This window comes from Notolepis coatsorum (assembly GCF_963971535.1).
Source record: "Notolepis coatsorum genome assembly, chromosome: 19".
NCBI classification, from domain to species: Eukaryota; Metazoa; Chordata; class Actinopteri; order Aulopiformes; family Paralepididae; genus Notolepis; species Notolepis coatsorum.
In genome coordinates this window covers 28,295,640-28,316,867 of record NC_140183.1, presented here as the reverse complement: position 1 = coordinate 28,316,867, position 21,228 = coordinate 28,295,640, and the positions used below count along the sequence as shown (strand labels likewise).

General features: G+C 43.1%; 1 protein-coding gene across 1 annotated transcript in view; it reads left to right on the top strand.

The window, feature by feature from the left end:
- The window catches only part of cpne4a (copine IVa), a gene marked incomplete at both ends in the record, with an annotated part of 402,880 nt that extends 382,037 nt beyond the window's left edge, over nt 1–20,843 (top strand). The window contains 3 exons of the mRNA XM_084336898.1: nt 6,563–6,696; nt 13,667–13,903; nt 20,712–20,843. Of these exons, the coding sequence (XP_084193024.1) occupies nt 6,563–6,696; nt 13,667–13,903; nt 20,712–20,843 (503 nt within the window). The remainder of the gene's footprint in view (nt 1–6,562; nt 6,697–13,666; nt 13,904–20,711) is intronic.
- Between the last annotated feature and the right edge of the window lie 385 nt (nt 20,844–21,228).

The following is a 21,228-nucleotide window of genomic DNA, read 5'->3' as shown; positions in this document are numbered from 1 at the left end:
CTCTGGTCTGCATCCCTTTAACAATTGTGTGTATTGAGCTGTACTGTATTGTACCCATTCTGCAATCTGTTAATAAAACGTTCATTCAATCAATCAATCTGCATAAAATTGTATTAACAGATTGCAGAATGGGTACAATACAGTATGGCTCAATACACACAATTATTAAAAGTCAGTACTCAACACACAATGCATAATGAAGCTAACAATTAAGATGGCTAAAATTACATGCAAGTTAAGAAACAGAAAACAAAAAAACAAAACAAAATACTTTACAGTGTTAAAAGTGAATCTACTGTAAATGCAGCATAGGTTTTGAGGCAGGTTATTCCAAAGAGTTAATGCTCTAAAAATAAAAGATCTCCTTAAAGCGTTGGTTTTTGGACCTGGCAATTCAAGCTGCCCACTACTGGAACCTCTAGTGTAATGATCATGCACAGTATTACTATAAACAATCTGTTTATGTATAAAAACAGGAGTTTTACTGCTCATGACCAACTTGAACAGCACAAGGTCATGGTGAAATCATTGCTGTTGCGGGCAACTGCTCTCACCATTATCTAACTATGATTATAGTTTAGAGTTAAGGTTAGTTTTAACATTTGCTTAAGGCTTATGGTTAAGACATAACGTTAGGGTTAAGGTTAGGGGTTGATCCTCAGCAGGGGAACATACTGTAAGGGTTTTCTGAAAATGTGAAAAGTAAAAATTTCTTGAATATTTAATTTAACGTTATATACTTTGTAATACGTACACGTTACATTTTAGATACAATACGTAATTATGTGACCTATGGCTATAACATTAGGTACATTATGTACCTTTTTTCCTGTGGTCAATTAGTACTTTATTTACATATTTTGAATGATATTCGGCTTTACATATTTTGAATGATATTCGGCTGTCAAAATATACCATGTAAATACAGGACAAACCACAGAATGTGATGGTGTTTAGTGCAGTGTAACATTTCTATTAAAAAGTAAGGAAAAAATCAAGTGCACTAATCGTTTACTTAACACTTTCAGTGCCAGGCCGTGTTTTCCTTTTTACCCCGTTGATGCCACGGTCCACGGCCCATGTAACGTTAATATCGCCTAATCTATGTTTTAAATTATGCTATGTGTCTAATCTGCCCATCGCTTATCAAAGAATCATTTTCCAGTCAACATTGGCAAAGCAGATTGTGTTTTTATCGCTTCATTTCCTTTTTATAGCATTTTGAAAACCACTCGGTTTCGAAGAAAAAACAACACATTCCCTGATAAATGCCTTTTACTGGAATATTCCAGAACGTTATCATTTGTCGGTCTATTTATGAATAGTTTTCAAATAAACGCTAGATGGTCGATAGATTATGTGTGCGCACGCACGCTCGTGCCGTGCGCTGATAATCGCTGCTATTATTTCCTCATGGCTTTTACAGTCAAAACAGCCATATCACATATAGTGGAAACGCTTATATCTACATGAAAATGAGTCTGATTATCCTAACACTGATAACATAGATTTCTTACCTGACATCAGATCGTATCCAAATGGTATATTCCAATTCCTGATCACCATTCGAAAAAATCGATAAGTATATTGATCCAACGTGTGTACAGTATAACCCATGCTCGCCGCGGCTCAGAGGCTCCAGAATGAACTCTGGTAACTCCGGCTGCATCAGTGGACTGGAAAATGTGGACTGGAATATTTTTTTTCCCCCATCCATTTTCATTGAGTCCATTCCAAAAGGGTGATTTACCATCTGGGAGACGATAGGGGGCGCTTTTTTCACATCTGATCGCCGGTGGCCCCTGGATCTCCAACGGTAGGCTCGCGTGATGCAATATGATTTCAGATCGCTAATAAAAAAAATAAAAAATCCCGAGAAAAGCCGTGACGTGGCTTTCAACGTCACAATCGTAAACCCGAGATTAGCCGTGAGTGGTGCTCAAAGTGGTAAAGCTGCACCAAAAAGTTATGTATGATATATCTTTAGTATTGAATAAATAAAGTGTTGCAAGAGGAAAAACTGGATCCCTGGAGCACTGTTTGAAACTAGAAATGATGTGTTTGTGGTGCTTCTACCTTACCACCTTTACTATACAAAGAAGCATCCTCTAAGAGCAATGTTGGTTCACTTTGTTTCAAAGAAGCCTCCTCTAAGAGCAATGTTGGTTCACTTTGTTTCAAATAACGACAGTAATTATTGTACAACCCCATGCAGCTTTAAGTAAAAGTACAATATATGCCGACTACGGATAGCGCTGATGTGCCTGAGGGTATCCAAGTGTGGAAAAACCCAGGCAGAGGTTGTGAGACAGGTGTGAGAATGTGACACGGGAGGCATGATAATGCATTGCTCTCACTGAAACACACACACACACACACACACACACACACACACACACACACACACACACACACACACACACACACACACACACACACACACACACACACACACACACACACACACACAGTATACAGACTTATCCTCCACCATCGGCCACCACCCAACTATGAATAGACTGATATCAACAGTCCCCCATGATGCAGTTCTCTCCTCGGGACGTTGGCACACAGCAGTGTTCTGGCTGAGTTGGGACATTCACGAATGGGTGCCGTTTTAGCCCTGTGCCGAGGTTCTGGTCTGTCCGGAAATAACCAAACAACTCTCTCTCTCTCTGTTTGTCTGTATGTCTCTGTATCTCTCTCTCTATTTCTGTGTGTCTCTCTCTCTCATCTCTCTATCTCAATACAATTAAAATGGTTTATACATATTGTGAAAGCATGTCCATAGGTTGAAAAGCGACCAGTGTTATTATTACGTCAGAAGCAAAATAAATTAAACGTTCTCTCTCTCGCTCTCTCTCTTTGTCCTTCAGTCTACACTAAGTATATCCTCTCTATTCCCATCACTCTCTCTCTCTTTCCTTCTCTCTCCCTCCTTACTCTACCTCACTCATTTCCTTCCTCTCCATCACATATATATATAGGCACACATACACATACATACATTCCAATGATTTATTAATGTCCACATTGCAGATATGAAGAGATATTCAGAGAGCTATCCGTTAACAGTGTATGCTCAGGTGACAGTAAGCATGCAACACAATGAGGCAGACAGTACAATGACATATGATATAGAACGCAACCTCTCATCCACACTGTGTGGCTGCCAGTGACAAGACATACACCCCTCCAATCCCTCACCTAGGTGCATAGACTACTGTCGAGGAAAGACATTCTCAGTGTGTGTTAAGTGTTGGTGTGGTGGTAATAATAATAATAATAATAATACTACATCAGATTTTATATAGCGCTAAAGACACTTCATGCTATGACATAAAAACAAAACAACAAAACAAAAACAACAGAACAAGTTGAGGCCTTGAAGGTGATGAGAAGTATTTTGAAGTGTGTCCTGTATTTCATCGGGAGCCAATGGAGGTGGTAGGGGGGAATTATCGCTCTCTCTCCCTCTCTCTCTTTTTCTAAGATCCAATCCGAGTTTTGATCATATAAATGTTTTTTTTCCATCAGGTAATTTCATAAAATAAGATATTCCTTTATTGATCCCCTTGGAGAAATCCACACATCATACATCATATGGAAAGTTCATATGAACCAATATAATTATTTTAAGCGTATGAATGCAATAAACTGAGGACATAGCAGCTGAGGCAGTTAAACTGGGCTGGAGAACACAGGTGCTCCTGTGGCCACATCAACCACCAGGATGCTGAAAGGGATGAGAGTCCAAGGACAGGCCCCCAGACAAGCTCTCAGGTCACTGTCAGAGGGCTGCTGAGGTTGAAAAGAAAGGATCCCAACTGGGCTGCAAGATGACCATCAACCAACAGGAGGGATAAAAGTGTGGGGGGGGGGGGGGGGGTGCGGCAGGTGTTTCCGTTGAGCCCTCTTGGAGTGTTGTGGGCCTATCATCAATGAAAGACCAAGGAAGGAGGGTGCCCACCTGATGACCTCAATAATGATTGAAAAGTCAAGTCCTATGAGTCAAGTCCTATGAGCAATATGAAAAGTTCATATGAACAAATATCCAATATAATATTGTTTTTTAACAATGAAAGACGAAAACATATAAATGAGAGGTATCTTTGCTTATGTTCTTGAATAGTTTGATGAGTTGATGAACTTACATGTAAATCTGAATATATTTTAAGTAGGGATGTCCGATATTATCGGCCTACCGATATTGGCATTAAAATGTGATATTGGAAATGATCGGTATCGGTTATCAAAAAAAATTATAAAAAACTTTTTATTTTATAAAATTTTTTACATTTATTTAACCTTTATTTACCCAGGCAAGCAAATAAGAACAAATTCAGATTTTATTTATTGTCAAAAGTATGCATAATGTTGTGTTAATTCCACAACAAGAGATATGTAATGTTAATTACCTGAAATTATTCAGTTTTTGGGGGGGGGGGGCCTGCATATATCGGTATCGGTTGATATCGGTATCGGAAATTAAGAGTTGGACAATATCGGTATATCGGTATCGGTAAAAAAGCCAATGTCGAACATCCCTAATTTTAAGTTTATTGTACTCCAGTGAAAAGATAGGCTTCAGATGTTTTTAACACTAACTGTATTTGGATTCGTAAATGGGTGTGGTTTATACTATAATGGCAACAATTATTTTACAATACAAGATGGGAACAGATTCAACTTATCAAATTAACATTAGATTAAAGGACGTCACGTTAAATCAAGCAATTGTAATGTGTAATGTAGCATACTTGGGGCTAGATCTTGTCTTGTCTTGTTTACATCAGGGTCCCCCGTGCAATCCATTCTTTGTGGATCTAGCCCTGAGTCTACTGTCATCGCCCGAAAATTTCACCTTTGACCCTTGTACTCAACACCTCCATTAGCATCAATAATGTCTCCTTATGGGGCAGTTCACTGTCCCTTTAAAGCACGGATGAGGGATTTTAAAGCATGTCAGAGAGAGGTGCCAAGCAGCCACTAGCAACGACCTCTGAGAGAATCAATGAGCGTTTTGCACAGTCAGGAATCAAAGAGGGTGACTGAAGTGGCAGAAAGAGGCTCTCAACGTACTCAGCCTCGTCTCAGTCCGTCTCCACAGAACTCACACACATTACAAATGGTAAATGGACTGCATTTATATAGCAATTTCGATCCAAAGCACTTTATAACTTATGCCACACATTCGCCCATTCACACACACATTCACACACCGACAGCGGAGGCAACCGTGCAGGTGCCAACCTGCTCATTGGGAGCAGTTAGGGGTTAAGTGCCTTGCTCAAGGACATTCAGGACAGATGAGAGCCTTTTGCTCTTGCTGAGTGACTGCTATGAGGGCTCTCTCTGTGGAGTGACCAGTCCTGAAGCCTGATTGATTAGGGTCTAGGAGGTCGTTCTGTAATAGATCAGTGAGCTGGTTGGATGTTCACGTGATTTAGAGAGGAAGGAGAGAATAGAGATAGTTATCTATGTCGGTGAGGTTCAGGGTTGTTTTTTTGATGAGCGGTGTGACTCTGGCTTGTTTTAGGGAGGTGGGAACCACCCTGGAGTTGAGAGAGGAGTTGATGGTTGCTGTTAGGAATGGGAGGATGTCTGGTGCTATGGTCTGGAAGAGTGGAGAGATTATCAGGTCCAGCTGACATGTAAGTGGGATGGGTTCGATGTTACCAGTGTCAGCGCTTCGGCATCTGTCATGGGAGAGAAATATGACAGAGTGAAAGACGAGGCTCTTGATTCCGCATTTGGAATGGGTGCAGGTTGGGAGAAGCATCGATTTTATGGTGAAAGAAAGATGATTTGGCAGTAGTAATGTATTTGGAGAACTCTCTCTCAGGATTTATTACAAACATTTCAGTCCATTCCAGAATGCTTTTCACCAGTGATTTTCTGTTTTGTGATGTTGGAGGCAGAAATTGCAGGCAGTACTAATGGAGATCAATAGGGGCATTACACACATCTCTGATAAATCACATTGCAGCTTCCCATTTCATAACATAGTAAGCTACATAGAAGGACCTAAATACTAAATATTTTTACAGATATACTACAATTCCCCATTTATTTCTACTAGAAATGGCAAAAAAAAGTGCATGTGTTTTGCATTGCTTGCAATTACTCCAGGTCTGTGTGTTTTTAGATGTGAAGCACCTCTATGACCAGCAATGTCACTCATTCATTCCCTCAGTCAGTCATTCACTCACTCACACGTGCACTCAGAGAGAGAGAGAGAGAGAGAGAGCCATTGAGAAAAAGACATTGAGAGAGAGAGAGAGAAAGAGAGCGACATAGAGAGAGAGAGAGAGAGAGCGCACTCAGCATCTCACTCACTGCGTTTTTCCATTCAGTCAATATCACAGTGGATGTGATGTTACTCTTTGTTATGTATGCGTTCTGTTGTGTGTTTGTTGTGCTGCGGAATCTGTGTGCAAAGAGCACCCTGACCAACACAACACAGACCGCAGCTCCACCTTAAAACCTGCGAAGTCTATGACACTATGTATGTTTAAGTGAAGTATCCCTTTAATACCCGTTTCCCCTGTTTCCTCCCCAGGTATCCAGGGGGTGGTGGAGGCTTACCAGAACTGCCTTCCCAAGCTCCAGCTCTACGGCCCTACCAACATCGCCCCTATCATCCAGAAAGTAGCCACCTCAGCCTCCCAGGAGGTGCACACCAAGGAGGCCATGGTGAGATAGCACCCCTTCCACTGTGTCCTGCCTGTTCCCTCCTGTGTCTACCCCCCCCCCCCTCACAGATCTCAGAAAACGAGCCAGGGCGTGTGCGTATCATTTATGGCTTTGCCCCGACAAGAGATGAGCGGACCCAGTGGGCTCAGGTCCGAGTCTTACAGACACCGGTTCAGGTTCAGGTTCATAAATATTGTTGAGAAGCCAGAGACATATTATTTCTCGGGATATGTCTCGTTCTGTCAACAGGTCTTCAAAGATCCTTTGAAATTAAAACAAAATGCCCCTTAATTTGTACCCCTTTTGTCTGCACCGAGTTGTCACCAAACAATTCACAAGAATCATTTCCTTTTTTTTAATGTCTAAAGAAATCCATTGTGTTTTCTTCCTGAACACAAAGACAAAATGTCCAATACTTTTTTTGAGTCCCCCCTCCCCTCCCCCATCTTTATGGGCAGAGATTTTAGCGTGTAAATCAAATGGACCCTCCGCCCCACTCACCCCGAAGGTCTGTTGCATTCGGAAATACGTCAAAAAGCTTGTAATGGCCTATATGCTGTGTCCATGCATCTTTAAGGTCAAAGGTCTTGGTCTTGTCTTGGTTTCACACCAAACTTGTCTTGCTCTCAGTCAGGGGCAGTGGTGGAAGAAGTAAAAGTAGAAATACCCAGATCAAATTGTAACATTTTATATTTAATATACTTGAATGTACTGAAAACTGGCATAGAAAATAGTAAAATGTATATACAGTATATCACATCAAAGTGTCTCATATTAATCATCCACCCACATTTCAATAAAGAAAAAGATGTTTATAATTACAAACCCAGCTCAAAATGATAAAAACCCAGTTAATAAACAGCTAATTTGGCTGCACTGGTCAATTATTATGTTTTAATTACTCAATTACAGCTCAAGGCAGAAATTAGCATGTCCTGCATGGCCTGCTCTCTGCAACCCAGCTGGTGCTTTCTAGTTGTACAGTACCAAACTACAAACACGTTTGAAGCTTTTAGATGACACGCTACACCTCAGGTCTTCACATCAGGGGGGCATCTCAGTTGGTTCACTGGACAGTACTTCAAATGTCATCATACTTGATGTATCATCAACAATACATCAGAATCCATGCTGTTTCCTTTGACTTATTGACTCTGTCCCAGACCATCACGGACAAGGATACACCCAGCTTCATATATTTATTTAAATAAAAAAAAAAAAAACATTTATTTAACCCATTAGGGCCCACCGTGACACATGTGTCACGTGTACTTTACATGTTCTGGAAATTTCCATATAAAGCTTTTTCCTTGATTTTACCTCATGAAGTCCCAAAGGGACACCAGTGGAACATCCTGGTGGGGTCATGTGACAGATCATGTGATGTTGTGCTCCCATAAACCACCTTTCCACAATGATGATTGATGGTGGTGACTAAGGGTGTGTTCACATCTGAAAGTCCAGGGATAGTCCGGACTATCCATGGATAGTCCGGACTTTCTGGTGGACCAAATGTGAAAATGATACATTGTTTGATTTTGGTCTGCGTTCACACTACCCTGTTTGGTGTGGATCTAATTTGTAAACAAAGGACATGCTGTCGCCAAGTCGTTCATCTATTGGACTAGCACTCACAAACGTAAACAGTTGCCGATAGAGAGATAGAGAGAGAGAGAGAGAGAGAGAGAGAGAGAGAGAGAGAGAGAGAGAGAGAGAGAGAGAGAGAGAGAGAGAAGAGACTGTCCGCACGCTGCGCCAGTCTAGAGAGACAGAGAGAGAGAGAGAGAGAGAGAGAGAGAGAGAGGAAGAGGGAGACTGTCCGCGCGCTTGTCATTCATTTCACTTGGGTCGCGCGCAAGCTGTCACTTGGCGCTGTCAAGTTTGGTCGCGCGACCGCCGCCACTAGGCACCTGTCACTCATTTGCTCTAGATTAGATACTATATAAAGTTCGTTTTGCGTTCACACCAACAGCAAACGAACCATGGTCCACTTTGAAACTAACCGAGTCCCAACTTTTCAAGAGGACCATGGTTCGGTTGTTTGGTCCTCATTATAGTTCGGTTTGCGTTCAGACCTGTACAAACCAAACGGACTATTGATCTAAATTCTAAAGGGACCATGGTCCACTTAAAGTGGACCAAACAGGGTAGGCGTGAACGCGCCCTAAATGACAGAAGTAGCTAGCATTCAAAAGCTAGATTCTTGTTGCTAAAAGGTAAGATTTGCCCATTTAAGAATTATAATGCTTACATAACATGGTCTTTATGATATATAACCTGTTGTGAACACATTTCTTGAATAAAATTATAAAGAAAACAATTGATAAAAATCGCTTTGACACATACGTCACACCGGGCATATCACCTTAAAATGATCATCAAAATTTGCTGTGACACATATGTCACAATACGAACAATTATTATGATCTGCTCAGTTAATTTGTCTGATTCAATGATATTTAGTTAATATATTTTATATTGTTCAAATGTTCAATTGTTCAAAGCACATTAAAACAAATATCAGTCATATTTCAATGTAGTACCCTGTAGTGCCATGTAGTAGTACCCTTTATACAACGGCATGCAAATTTCTCGATTCTGATTGGCTGAAACAGTCATTTTACACGTGTTTATTCTTCACAATTCCACGCTGCTGGCCCAGGACCCGCCCACAACCGAATCACATCACATCACTCCGCCGGATCACAAGATGGCGGACAATAATCTTTACAAATGGATATGTTGATAGCGACTAAACGACTAAATATCAAGCGATTCTGTCACAGCGAATGTCTTAGTCCTTTAAACAATGTTGGATGATGTAATTGATGGGTCTTGAATCATTGTGTAACAAAAGAAAAATCGCGGATTGATTGATTGATTAATTTGCATTTTTTTTTCAATTTCTTTTTCCTTCTCTCTGACTGCAGCCCTCACTCTCACACTGTACGACGCTGGCTCAGTCTCCACCCACCCCACACACACACACACACACACACACACACACACACACACACACACACACACACACACACACACACACACACACACACTCCTGTCTGCAACGCGGGGGATAGTCAGACTGAGAGAGAGCTGGGTGCTGCGCTGTTCTAAGTGAGCATGGCCTATTGAGTTGATTGATTGATTGCTAATTTTATTACTGTACGCTTGGTTTCCAACTGGTTAAGTTTAGGCCCTCTACAGTAGGTTTAAAAAAATAAATAAAAAAATAGGGCGAAGAAAACTTTTTTTTCCTATAGTATAGGGCAAAGAAAACGTTTTAATTTGTTTTACCTACTTTCTATAGAAGCATCTAAGAATGAAGTTCTATAGAAAGTAGGTCTGCATCCCCTTAACAATTGTGTGTATTGAGCCGTACTGTATTGTACCCATTCTGCATCTGGTAATAACATTTTCAATCAATCATTCCAATAATACACAGTTGGATGTGTTAGTTGGTTGGATGCACTTCCGAGCTGCTTCCACATGAGGCAACTTCTCTCAATCATTCCAATAATACACAGTTGGATGTGTTAGTTGGTTGGATGCACTTCCGAGCTGCTTCCACATGGAGGCAAATTGTCTTTTTTGTAGTTGTGGGAACTACTTTTTCTGGCGGATGGTTTTTTCAATAAATCTTCGATTAATGTGTGTTTATTGTATAGCAATAAGGTTGGATGAATGTGGCAGTTGTATAAAAGCTTTACACCACTTGCAGTCGTGATTTGTGAACAATAAACCATGCCTAGGGGGGTCTAACGACCCTCGGCTGCGCCTCGGGCCTAACAACCACCCCTAGGCATCGTTTATTGTTCACAAACCACTCCTGCGCGTGATGTAATGCTTAAATAGTGCCATGTAGTACCCTGTAGTGCCATGTAATAATAATAATAATAATAAATCAAATTTATATAGCGCCTTTCATAGAACCCAAGGTCACTTTACAATCAGGACAAAAAATAGGGCAAGGAAAATAGGGGGGGGGGGGGGGGGGGGGATGAGGGAAAGTAGGGGATAATAGACCTAATTTAATCTAAAACTAACTGATGGGGAAAGCCTTGGTGAAGAGGTGTGTTTTTAGAGCGGATTTGAAGGTGTCCAGGGTTGGGGCGTTGCGGATTTCGGGGGGGAGAGAGTTCCAGAGGGCAGGGGACGCCACGCTGAAGGCTCTGTCCCCAAAAGTCCGTAACCTGGTGCGAGGGATGGAGAGGAGACCTAGATCAGAGGATCGTAGGTTCCGGGATGGAGTGTACTGGTGGAGGAGATCAGACAGGTACCGGGGGGCGAGGGCATGGAGGGATTTGTAGGTGAGGAGCAGGAGTTTGAAGGTGATGCGGAACCTGACTGGAAGCCAGTGGAGATGGATGAGGGTGGGGGTGATGTGCTGCCATGTAGTGCCATGTAGTGCCATGTAATACCATGTAGTACTATGTAGTACCCTGTAGTGCCATGTAGTACCATGTAGTACCATGTAGTACCATGTAGTACCCTGTAGTGCCATGTAGTACCATGTAGTACCCTGTAGTGCCATGTAGTACCCTGTAGTGCCATGTAGTGCCCTGTAGTGCCATGTAGTACCCTGTAGTACCATGTAGTACCCTGTAGTGGCATGTAGTACCCTGTAGTGCCATGTAGTGCCCTGTAGTGCCATGTAGTACCATGTAGTACCCTGTAGTGCCATGTAGTACCATGTAGTGCCATGTAGTACCCTGCAGTGCCATGTAGTACCCTGTAGTACCCTGTAGTGCCCTGTAGTGCCATGTAGTACCATGTAGTACCCTGTAGTGCCATGTAGTACCATGTAGTGCCATGTAGTACCCTGTAGTGCCATGTAGTACCATGTAGTACCCTGTAGTGCCATGTAGTACCCTGTAGTGCCATGTAGTACCATGTAGTACCCTGTAGTACCCTGTAGTACCCTGTAGTACCATGTAGTGCCATGTAGTACCCTGTTGTACCCATGTAGTACCCTGTAGTATCATGTAGTACCATGTAGTATCCTGTAGTACCCTGTAGTACCATGTAGTGCATGCACTACATGGGAATTAGGAATAAGTTGAATGATTAACGCCCAATGTGACATATATGTAACATTTCAGATCTTTGCCTTTAGGGGGCGCTATTTTTAAAATAAATTCAGAAATGTGTTCTTTGTAGTCTATTTAGTCAGTCTTATGCCCCTCATAATTTTCCTTGAAGTAGAAATGGGTGTGGGTTCTAATGAGGAAAAAGTCTCATTGAGATTAAAAATCTCTTTTACAAGAGCATCCTGGCCAAGATAGGCAGCAGCACAGTTACAATTTCACATTTACAGACGAAAACTATTTAAAAACAAACATATAGCAATTAAAACAAAAACAACGACAATTCCCAGAACCTTATAGTCATTCAAAACATCTGCAGCCAGATGTGCTGGATTCCATATAGCTTAGAAGGGTTTTAAAAGCAACCAGTGAGACCAGCTCATGCAAGTTCAGGTGGTTTTGTAGCTGATTCCTGGTGGAGGGAGCTGCATATCTCTAACGCCCTTTTCCCCAGTACAGTACGGACCAGAGGGACAGTTAGTAAAAATAAGCCCTGGGAACGAAGACCATAACTGCCCATACTTTTTTTGAGAATGTACATCTGTAGGTAAGTTGGCAGCAGTCCAAGGATAGCCTTATAAATAAGGATAATAATGGTTGAGTCTGCGGGTGGACAGGGCATATAATAGTATAGTACTTGTTCACCATAGTGGTATTCAGTTGGGACCTGTGGCAGATTTGTTTGGCTCGGTTGATATCACTATGGGAAGCTAATGTCGGCAGACCATAAGTATGGGGCTCCCCTGATACAAAGTCGTTTTAAGTGCAACATGATAAGGCAACTTTTGTATATCCATAATTATGACAGAACCACAGAATCCCTCAAAACATTAGCTTTGGATTTGTCTTCTCTCTGCCACAATCAACATAATTCCAGTAGGGGAAAATTAAAACCCAAGGTGAACTTCTCCTGCATGCTCCAACATGTGCACTGATTGATTGGAGAGCCAACGGACATCCCTGCAGGAAACCCTGAGCCAATTATTTTCTTTCTTTCTTTCCTTTTTCCTTATGTTCAGCGGAATCCTTGTTTTGTTATGCAATTGGAACAGATGGTTGAGTAAGGGTGGTGATGAGACCGTCATGGAACCATGACCGTGGTTAGAAACTATAACCTGGATAAGGATTGATTAGACATGGATGGCTTTGTGACAGGAGCCACTGTAAAAAGGTCTACCCGGGGGAAGAGAAGCTTGCATGAAAAACTTCTCCCCCAGTTCCTGTTTGATCTACTCGTTTACTCTCCTCTGTGAGTGAAACTCGCCTTGATCTCATTTCTCTCTCTCTCTCTCTCTCTCTCTCTCTCTCTCTCTCTCTCTCTCTCTCCTGACCTTCTCTGTCAAATCTTACTTTCTTCTAATATTTTTCTCTCCCTTTCTCTCTCTCTCTCTCTCTCTCTCTCTCTCTCTCTCTCTCTCTCTCTCTCTCTCTATCTCTCTCTCTCTCTCTCTCTCTCTCTCTCTCTCTGTCTCTCTCTCTTCATCAAGAGAAGGCATTTGATAGAGAAAATTATAACCTCACGTTTGATATACGTGGGTGGGGGCCTGAGGCCTGTCTGTGTATTGAAGAATGTAATATGTACTGTGGGGGAGGAGGGGCTGATTGTATGCATTTGATTGTTAAATGTGCTTATCCACACTGAAGATATTGGGATATATTAGGATGTAGTGTGTGTGTGTGTGTGTGTGTGTGTGTGTGTGTGTGTGTGTGTGTGTGTGTGTGTGTGTGTGTGTGTGTGTGTGTGTGTGTGTGTAGGTTGGTTTCATGAAGATGCTGTGAGGGTTTTTGTCTCTACTTGGCATTTCTTTTAGTTGAGATGTTTTAATAAAGAACATCAAATATCTCTTTCTCTGTCTCCCTCTCTCTTTCTCTCCTGTTGTCCACAGCAATACTTCATCCTCCTTATCCTGACAGACGGGGTCATCACGGACATGGCAGACACACGGGAAGCCATCGTCCAGGCCTCCCACCTGCCCATGTCTGTCATCATCGTGGGCGTGGGCAATGCCGACTTCAGCGACATGCAGATGCTGGACGGCGATGACGGGATCCTTCGCTCCCCCAAGGGAGAGCCCGTCCTGCGAGACATCGTCCAGTTTGTCCCATTCCGCAACTTCAAGCATGTGAGTCTCTCTCCATCTCTCTCTCTCTCTCTCTCTCTCTGTTAGGGTCACGTATCCTTTTCATTTGTCCTTTTTGTATAAATACCACACAAACACCAAATCACTTGGTGAATGTCATCTCTTGTTCTATTGGGGCAGTGGTTAGGTCTGTAACCCTTGCTCCATGTATGTTCCATCTGACCTGCCTAGTACATGGATCAAATGTATGGCTGCACCACATTGCTTATAGTACATGGATCAAATATATTTCTGCACCACATTGCTTATAGTATAAGTACATGGATCAAATATATGGCTTTGATCTGGTTCCTTAACGGTGCCAAAATCCATACTTTTCTTTTTCCTTTTTTGTATAAATACCATGCAAACACCAAATCACTGATTTAAACTTGGTGAATGTCATCTATTTTTCTATCTGCTGCCTCTGATCTGCCTCTCAAAACCAGCATCTCAGATCAAACACATGGCTGCACAGTACATGGATCAAATATATGTCTGCACCACATTGCTAGTATAAATACATGGATCCTCATGTTTTCGGTGCTCATTTCAGTGCCGTACATGATTGGGTCCAGGTTAGTATTGACCACGTTGGACCACTCAGTACCTCGATACCCAACCCAACTTTCTATTATTATTCTCAATTTAACGAACTTGGGATGCATAATTTCAGCTAGCCATGTGGGAGCAGGGAGTGATTCATAAAAGAAAGAAAAAAATAGGCAAACTACAGAGAACAGAGCCCACAAGTGGATGCTGACCTGCCAGTTGGGATTTAAAACAAACCAAAAAAGCACAGACGCAGCAGCAAAACCACCAACACACAGCAGGGTGAGCGATAGCAGAGAATGACCAAGTGAGTTTTGACAGCTTCAGTAGAATTTACCCCATTTCCGTGGATACAAGCAAATAGATGTCAAAACATTTTCGGTGACAACGAGACGAGTGTGGGGACACACTTTATCATTATGATATTATGAGTTAAGACATTTTTGTCATAGTATATCATTATTAATGTTATCAAACTATAAAATTATGTAAAACATTTTATTTTTTTAAAGAAGCCCTATACATATATATCCAATTTATTAGGATTCACATACTGTACAGACGCAGCGCTCAAAAATCAAACCAATTCTGCTGCCTGTCTGCTGCTTGTTGCTGCTTGTGTGCCACTTAAGTCTACTCAGGTGTTAATTTTCCGGGGGTGTTGGCTGGGGGAACAAAGGGAGGGTAGTTAACTTAAGTGCTTCCCCAGGGAGGGGGTCGGGGGCTACTGCCCTCAGACCCCCAAAATAATTTTTATATGGGCAGTCTGACTTGGGGTACTGACCATATATTAGTGTTGCAATGCATGATAAGTAAACAGTGAAAAAAGCTAAGAAATCTGATGGGGCTGGGACATTTGGGACGAATAAAAATGTAAGATGAAAATCTGCCCAGCCTGTGGGAGGAAGTGGAGGTGTGAAATCTGGCCCGGTCAAGAACAATAGAGGAGTGGTAGAGAGTGGTAGAGAGGCATGAGAGGTTTGAGTTTTGAGTGCTGTATCTGTAACTGTATAACAGAATGTGATTTACTGTATAAACTCTGGGTGTATGTATTGTTTTTGAATGAAAAATGTGATTCTGTTTCATAGTCCAAAATGATTACATTTCCATTTGAAAGCAGAAGAGAGAAGTGTGCGACTGTCAGTTAATTTGAAACCTCTCCCCCACCCTCACCCCCCTTACTCTTCCGCATCAATTTATAATAAAAGGTGAGATACTGATACCTACTGATGAGGAAGAAACCTTAGTTTTATATAAAAGTATTCTGTACTTCTGTATGACAACTAATAAAGAAACTTGAAACTAGTTTTCCTTTTGGCAATGCGATTGGGTTTCTTCACCGAGCGCTTATCTTGTCTCGTGTTTTATTATAAATTGAAAGCAGACGAGCAAAAAAATTGACAGTCCAACAGACAATATGGACAAACTGAGGATTCACCAGCTGGATAACTTGACAACTGTTAGGACAGTCTGATTCTTAATACTAGACTTTGGTACAGTGTGAGGATTGGCCCATTGCCGCCGCACGCTTCAAGGTCAAGGTATCAATTACCGTCGCGCACCTGATGTGTGTTGTAATCAGCTCACTGGAGGTCTTCATATACTCTGGGTTTCCTAACGTTCATTGTCGGGTTGTTTTGGATTTCCACTGGCTGCTGCTTGTTTTCCCCGTGTTGTACCTCGCCTTTTTCCTCTTCAGGACGTCTGTTGGAAGTCGCCGCTGTTGCTTGCTTGCCATTCTTTGGACCCCTGCCTCGTAGACCGCTTTGCGCAATTGCGCCTTGGTGAGTTTTTGGAACGTTCTTTTTTGGATACTGTTTCTCTCGTAAATTCCGGGACTCGGGACCTTTCTGTTTTTGTGTGTTTTCTTAAACACTGAAGAGAAGCCGCTTGTTGTTACCACGGACTCTGCTAGTTAAACACTGAAGAGGAACCGCTTGTTGTTATCACGGACTCAGCTAAGACAATACTGGACTGCTTGTAATCCCGTTTTGCTCGTCTAGTGACATTTTCTCTCTCTCTGTTTCCCGAGTTGGATCGAGGAGTAGCTGCAGAGCAGCAGAGGCAGAGGCGCAACGCCACGGTGCCTCTCTGCCCAGAAGACGTGCTGCAGAGCCGCGGACAATTCTGCCAAGAACATTCTCCCTTGTGTTTCGTTGTTTATTTGCTCATTCCTATTTCATAAATAAATACGCCCTAGTTTTTGGCTAACTCTGAACTACCTGTCTGTGCCGTGCTGTTGGGGTCGGTTTCAAACCATAACATACAGTGTGCTACTTGAATCACTATGTATATGTTCATTACTATTACTAATGCTATGATTACCTCCCCTCCTCCATGCTGCTAAGACACCTGAATTTCCCCCAATGGGATTAATAAAGGAACACATGACTTGACTTCATGTGGCGTATACCATACAGTTTGCTAAACTGACACACTACAGCTTAGGGAAAGAGATCTAGCTACAGTAGCTGTAGGTAAGAAGTTATTGTAAGTAAGTTGCCATAGCGCCTTAGCTTACACGTTGGGGATTCAATCAAATTGATCTATTTTTGAAATATTGAGCTTAAAGGGGTAGTTAAAAGTTTTGGAACCCTATTTCTTATACTTACCAATGATGATGTTGATTGGTAGAGTCCTTTCTCAGCACAATCCATGCTGTCCCTTATACTAGCTCCAGATAGTTAGCCACAAACCAATGCAACGTCAATGGGTTCGAGTTTCTGTCTGCACAAGCTGACTGAAGACAACTGAAATCTACTTTGTGTGCTCTGTGGAGTCAATTTCAGTGAGCCTCAGAGGTGAACTTGACCCATTGACTTTACATTGGTTTGTAGCTAACTAGCCAGAGCTAATATACAGTATGAGGAACAGCTTGTGCCGAGAAAGGATTCTACAGATCAATATCATCATTGTGTAGCAGGGTGGATTATCCCTGCTTTATGGGAGTGGTTGTACACGGCCACCTGGTAGCGGGAATGCAGCAGAGCTGAGTCAGCTGGATCCCCGACTGTAGGCCAGGAATGTTGAAGTGGAGGTCGAGCAGCAGGAGTGGATGGGGCCTGGGATTCACTGACCTAGGGGTGGTACTCTGGTCCTTCTTGCCCTCCAGGGCGATCAGCAGTAGCTCCCCACACACCCACACTTCCCCCAATACTTCCTGAGCCCTCCCACACCTGATGGCAGTAAGATGGATGCTATATTCGCTCCCCAAAGCAGTACTCTTCCTTAACGATGAGTGGAGACCTTTCACCATAAACTATAGGCAGGGGGTGGGGAAAGGGTTAAACAATAATGAGCATTACCCGGAGAGAAAAGGGTTAGGCAAAATGCACATTAAAGACTCACACACAGTGTTCCCATTTACGTCTCCTTTATATAAAGTATGATTCAATTTACAAGTGTATTACTCAATTGGAAAAGCTATTCACACACTGGGCACCTAGTGCTCTCGCTCTACAATACACATGGATGAAAGTTATTCCCACATGGATGAAAGTTATTCCCACACTGGGCACCTAGTGCTCTCACTCTTTATTACAGACACAGTAAGAACCTCTTCCATTAAAGGGTTATCTACTGCTCCGCTTCGCGGTAGGTGAGCACAAGGTAAATAGTAAAGGAGTTCAATGGGAATTTTATAAAGAACCACATGTTATTATTACACTCAAAAGAAATTAACAGTGGGCCCACATTAGCAAATAAAAGTCCTAGCTAAAGCCGGCTTGAAATGGTTGGGGCGCCCCTATACACTGCGGCCAGCGTTCGTTCAAAGCACCGTTTATCTTCGCCCTTAAAGAGCCTGCACCACACAGTGAATTGTCTACTGATAACGTTTCAGCACTCAGAGCGCTGCTGTACTTATCCAAGATGGCGGGCCTACTCTCACCACCACTCGTCCGGGTGTTAAGATGGCCGTCAGGAGATCCCGCGATAACGGGCAGCGGGGCAGGGTAGACGCTGGGGCAGGTGAGCTGCTGGGGCAACGGCTTCGAGGGGCTGGAGGAGCGTGCAGTGTAGTGGCGTCCTCTGCTGGGCTGAAGAGGTGAGTCGACGCGCGGGCTAAACTGTGGTGCTCGCCTAAACAAAGCTAAGCTGTGGGTCGTGTTGAACCCTCCTGCTATGCCGCCTATACACGTTACCGCAAGGTGGACAATATCTACCACCTGGTCTTCGGCGATGCTCGCCTGTTGGTTCATTCACAGTGTCTCTTGGCACATTAACCAAACGCTAAGCTACCGCAGATACTTCTAGGATAACCCGTTGTGTAACTGAGTTTATCTGGCGCATTAATCAAACGCTAAACTACCGCATATACTTCTAGGATAACCCGTTTTGTAACTGAGTTTATTCCTTGCGTGTTGAATCTCTGGAGCTCTCGTTACAGACGTCCTTCTTCCTCCGTGGAAACGCTGAAGAGGAAGCCCCTCCCTGCTGCACCGTGCGTTGAACCCATTCTTCTTCACCTGTGGCTCCCTGCCCAATCGTGACCACCAGCGCCCCTGCCGGCACCTGTATCCTGTCCCACATGAAGCGTCAATGTTTAGGATAGGGAGAATCAGAGAGCAGCAAGTTAATAGTCAATGTCGGGGTAGGGAGAATCAAGAGCGGTCAACCGGTTACAACTAACCAGTCAATTAAAGAGTCTGACCCATTAGCTAATGATCTGTGATAATTACACTAGCGTGTCCCCACGCTTCAGCCTATCAGCTTCCTCACGCCCTGGGCACACGTGCTTCTGATGGCATCACGCTCCCGCCATCCCACTTCTGACACAAATGTAGCGAATTCAGGGGGCAGGGAATCGAATCCGGGTTGCCCACACCAGTCAAATAAAGGGTCTAAGCCATTAGCCAAGGGAAAGTGAATCTAGGCATCCGTGGTCGTTACAATATGAACAATGTATTATGTTGCACGTATTATGGTATGACACATGGTACAGTACAGCAAGTACGGTTATATTGGTCCGGTTCCAATACAGTTTTAAACCAACCTACAACATCACACAGTGCTTTGCTTTTAAGAAGGTAAAACTGCGTCCCCTGGGCTAAGATGTCATTATTTTGTGTTCCGTTGTTTTCCTCTGGCGGCCCTCAATCCAATGTTGGGTCCCTAAATTGGCCCTCAATAATCAATTTTTTTTAAACTACCCTGTATGTTAACAGCCATGGAGAGGACTGTAGTGCATGTCCAATTGAGCATTAGTCTTTATTATCCACACAAAGTGGACATTTGTACCATACATTTCACCATAAAAACACCATAAAATAAGGTGGCTACGTGGCGTAGTGGGCAAGGCGCTCACCACGAAATCTGGAGACGCTGGGCTTGCCTGTTCGAGCCCAGCGCTCCACATTTGCTTTCAGTTTAGCTGGTCGTCCGTACTAATACACATTGGCCATATTAGGGGGTGGGAAACTGATGGGTGGGGATCGGGCGTTGTGGACAGCGACTCCTACAGGTCGGTTGGTGCGCCTGCGCAGTAGAATCAGGAAGTGTCGGGGGCAGCGTGAGCCTCCCACGCGTTACTCCTCGCCACTGAGAGATCGAGCTGCGCAGGTGAAAAGATGCGACTGCTGTTACCTCAAGTACCGGAGGGGACTTGTGCTATGTATGACTTAGTCCACATTGCAGCCGGCTTGTGGGAGGCAAGAAACAGCGTTCGTGACAGGGGAGGGTTGAATTGGATGATACGAAATTGGGATGGGAGAAAATATAGAAAATGGGAGAAAAAGTGGATAAAAAAAAAAAAAAAAAACATAAAATACATAACGATACAAAGTGATAATCTCGTAGGTAAAACGTTTGTGCTCCATCAGCCAGGAGTAGAGGTGCTGGTTTAATACGTGTAGAATCCATGAGGGATGAAGCATGATACTCTATCGCCAATTGATATAACACGGTAGTGATTCCACCTCTAGCCAGTTCATGAACAATTTTACATTTGCTGTTCTAAACACTGGCGTCTGGTAGGACATTGCCGGGAAAATCATCCAACGCACCGGTTTTTCATCACCAGCAGCAGGAATGTTATGGAATGAATAGATGACAAACTTAGTTAGCATGACATTTCAAGATGGAACGTGCAGTGCAGTAAAAACAACACTTACTGGCAATAGCAATGCGAGAAAATAAAGAAGAAACACAGAAAATAGTATATGCGTGATACAGTATAACTCAGATATTTAACATAGAAGTTAGGAGGCAGTGTATTTGGAGTATCTCTCATGTGCATCCTTGTCTCTCTGTCCCTCTGCAGGCAACTCCAGCAGCCCTGGCCAAGAGCGTGCTCGCAGAAGTGCCCAACCAGGTGGTCGACTACTACAACAGCAAGGGCATTAAGCCCAAAGTGCCCAGCGAGTACCAGTCTTCCAGGACCTTTGGCCCCTGAGTGACCCAATGCCCGCAAGGAGAGAGAGAGAGAGAGAGAGACAGAGAGAGAGCATGTCATCGTGGACTTTGAACATGTTTACTGTTTTCGCATTTATTCTGGGCTTTTCTTTTTCTTCTTTCCTTCTTTCTTTTAAATCTTTTTTTATTATGCATGCGGGGGCCCACAGTGACTTGCATCTGTGAAGCGACTGTAAGCATTCGTATGGACATCCCAAAAACGACACCGCAAACGCAAATGAGTAACCAAACTTGGCTTCCCCGGATAACCGGATGAGCATGTCGACCCGGGGAAACAAACACTGGTGGAATGTATGACCCCGCCTCCCAGTTTGTTTTTATAAAAGTTTGTTGAGATTTTGCTAAATTTCGTAAGATTCGTACGT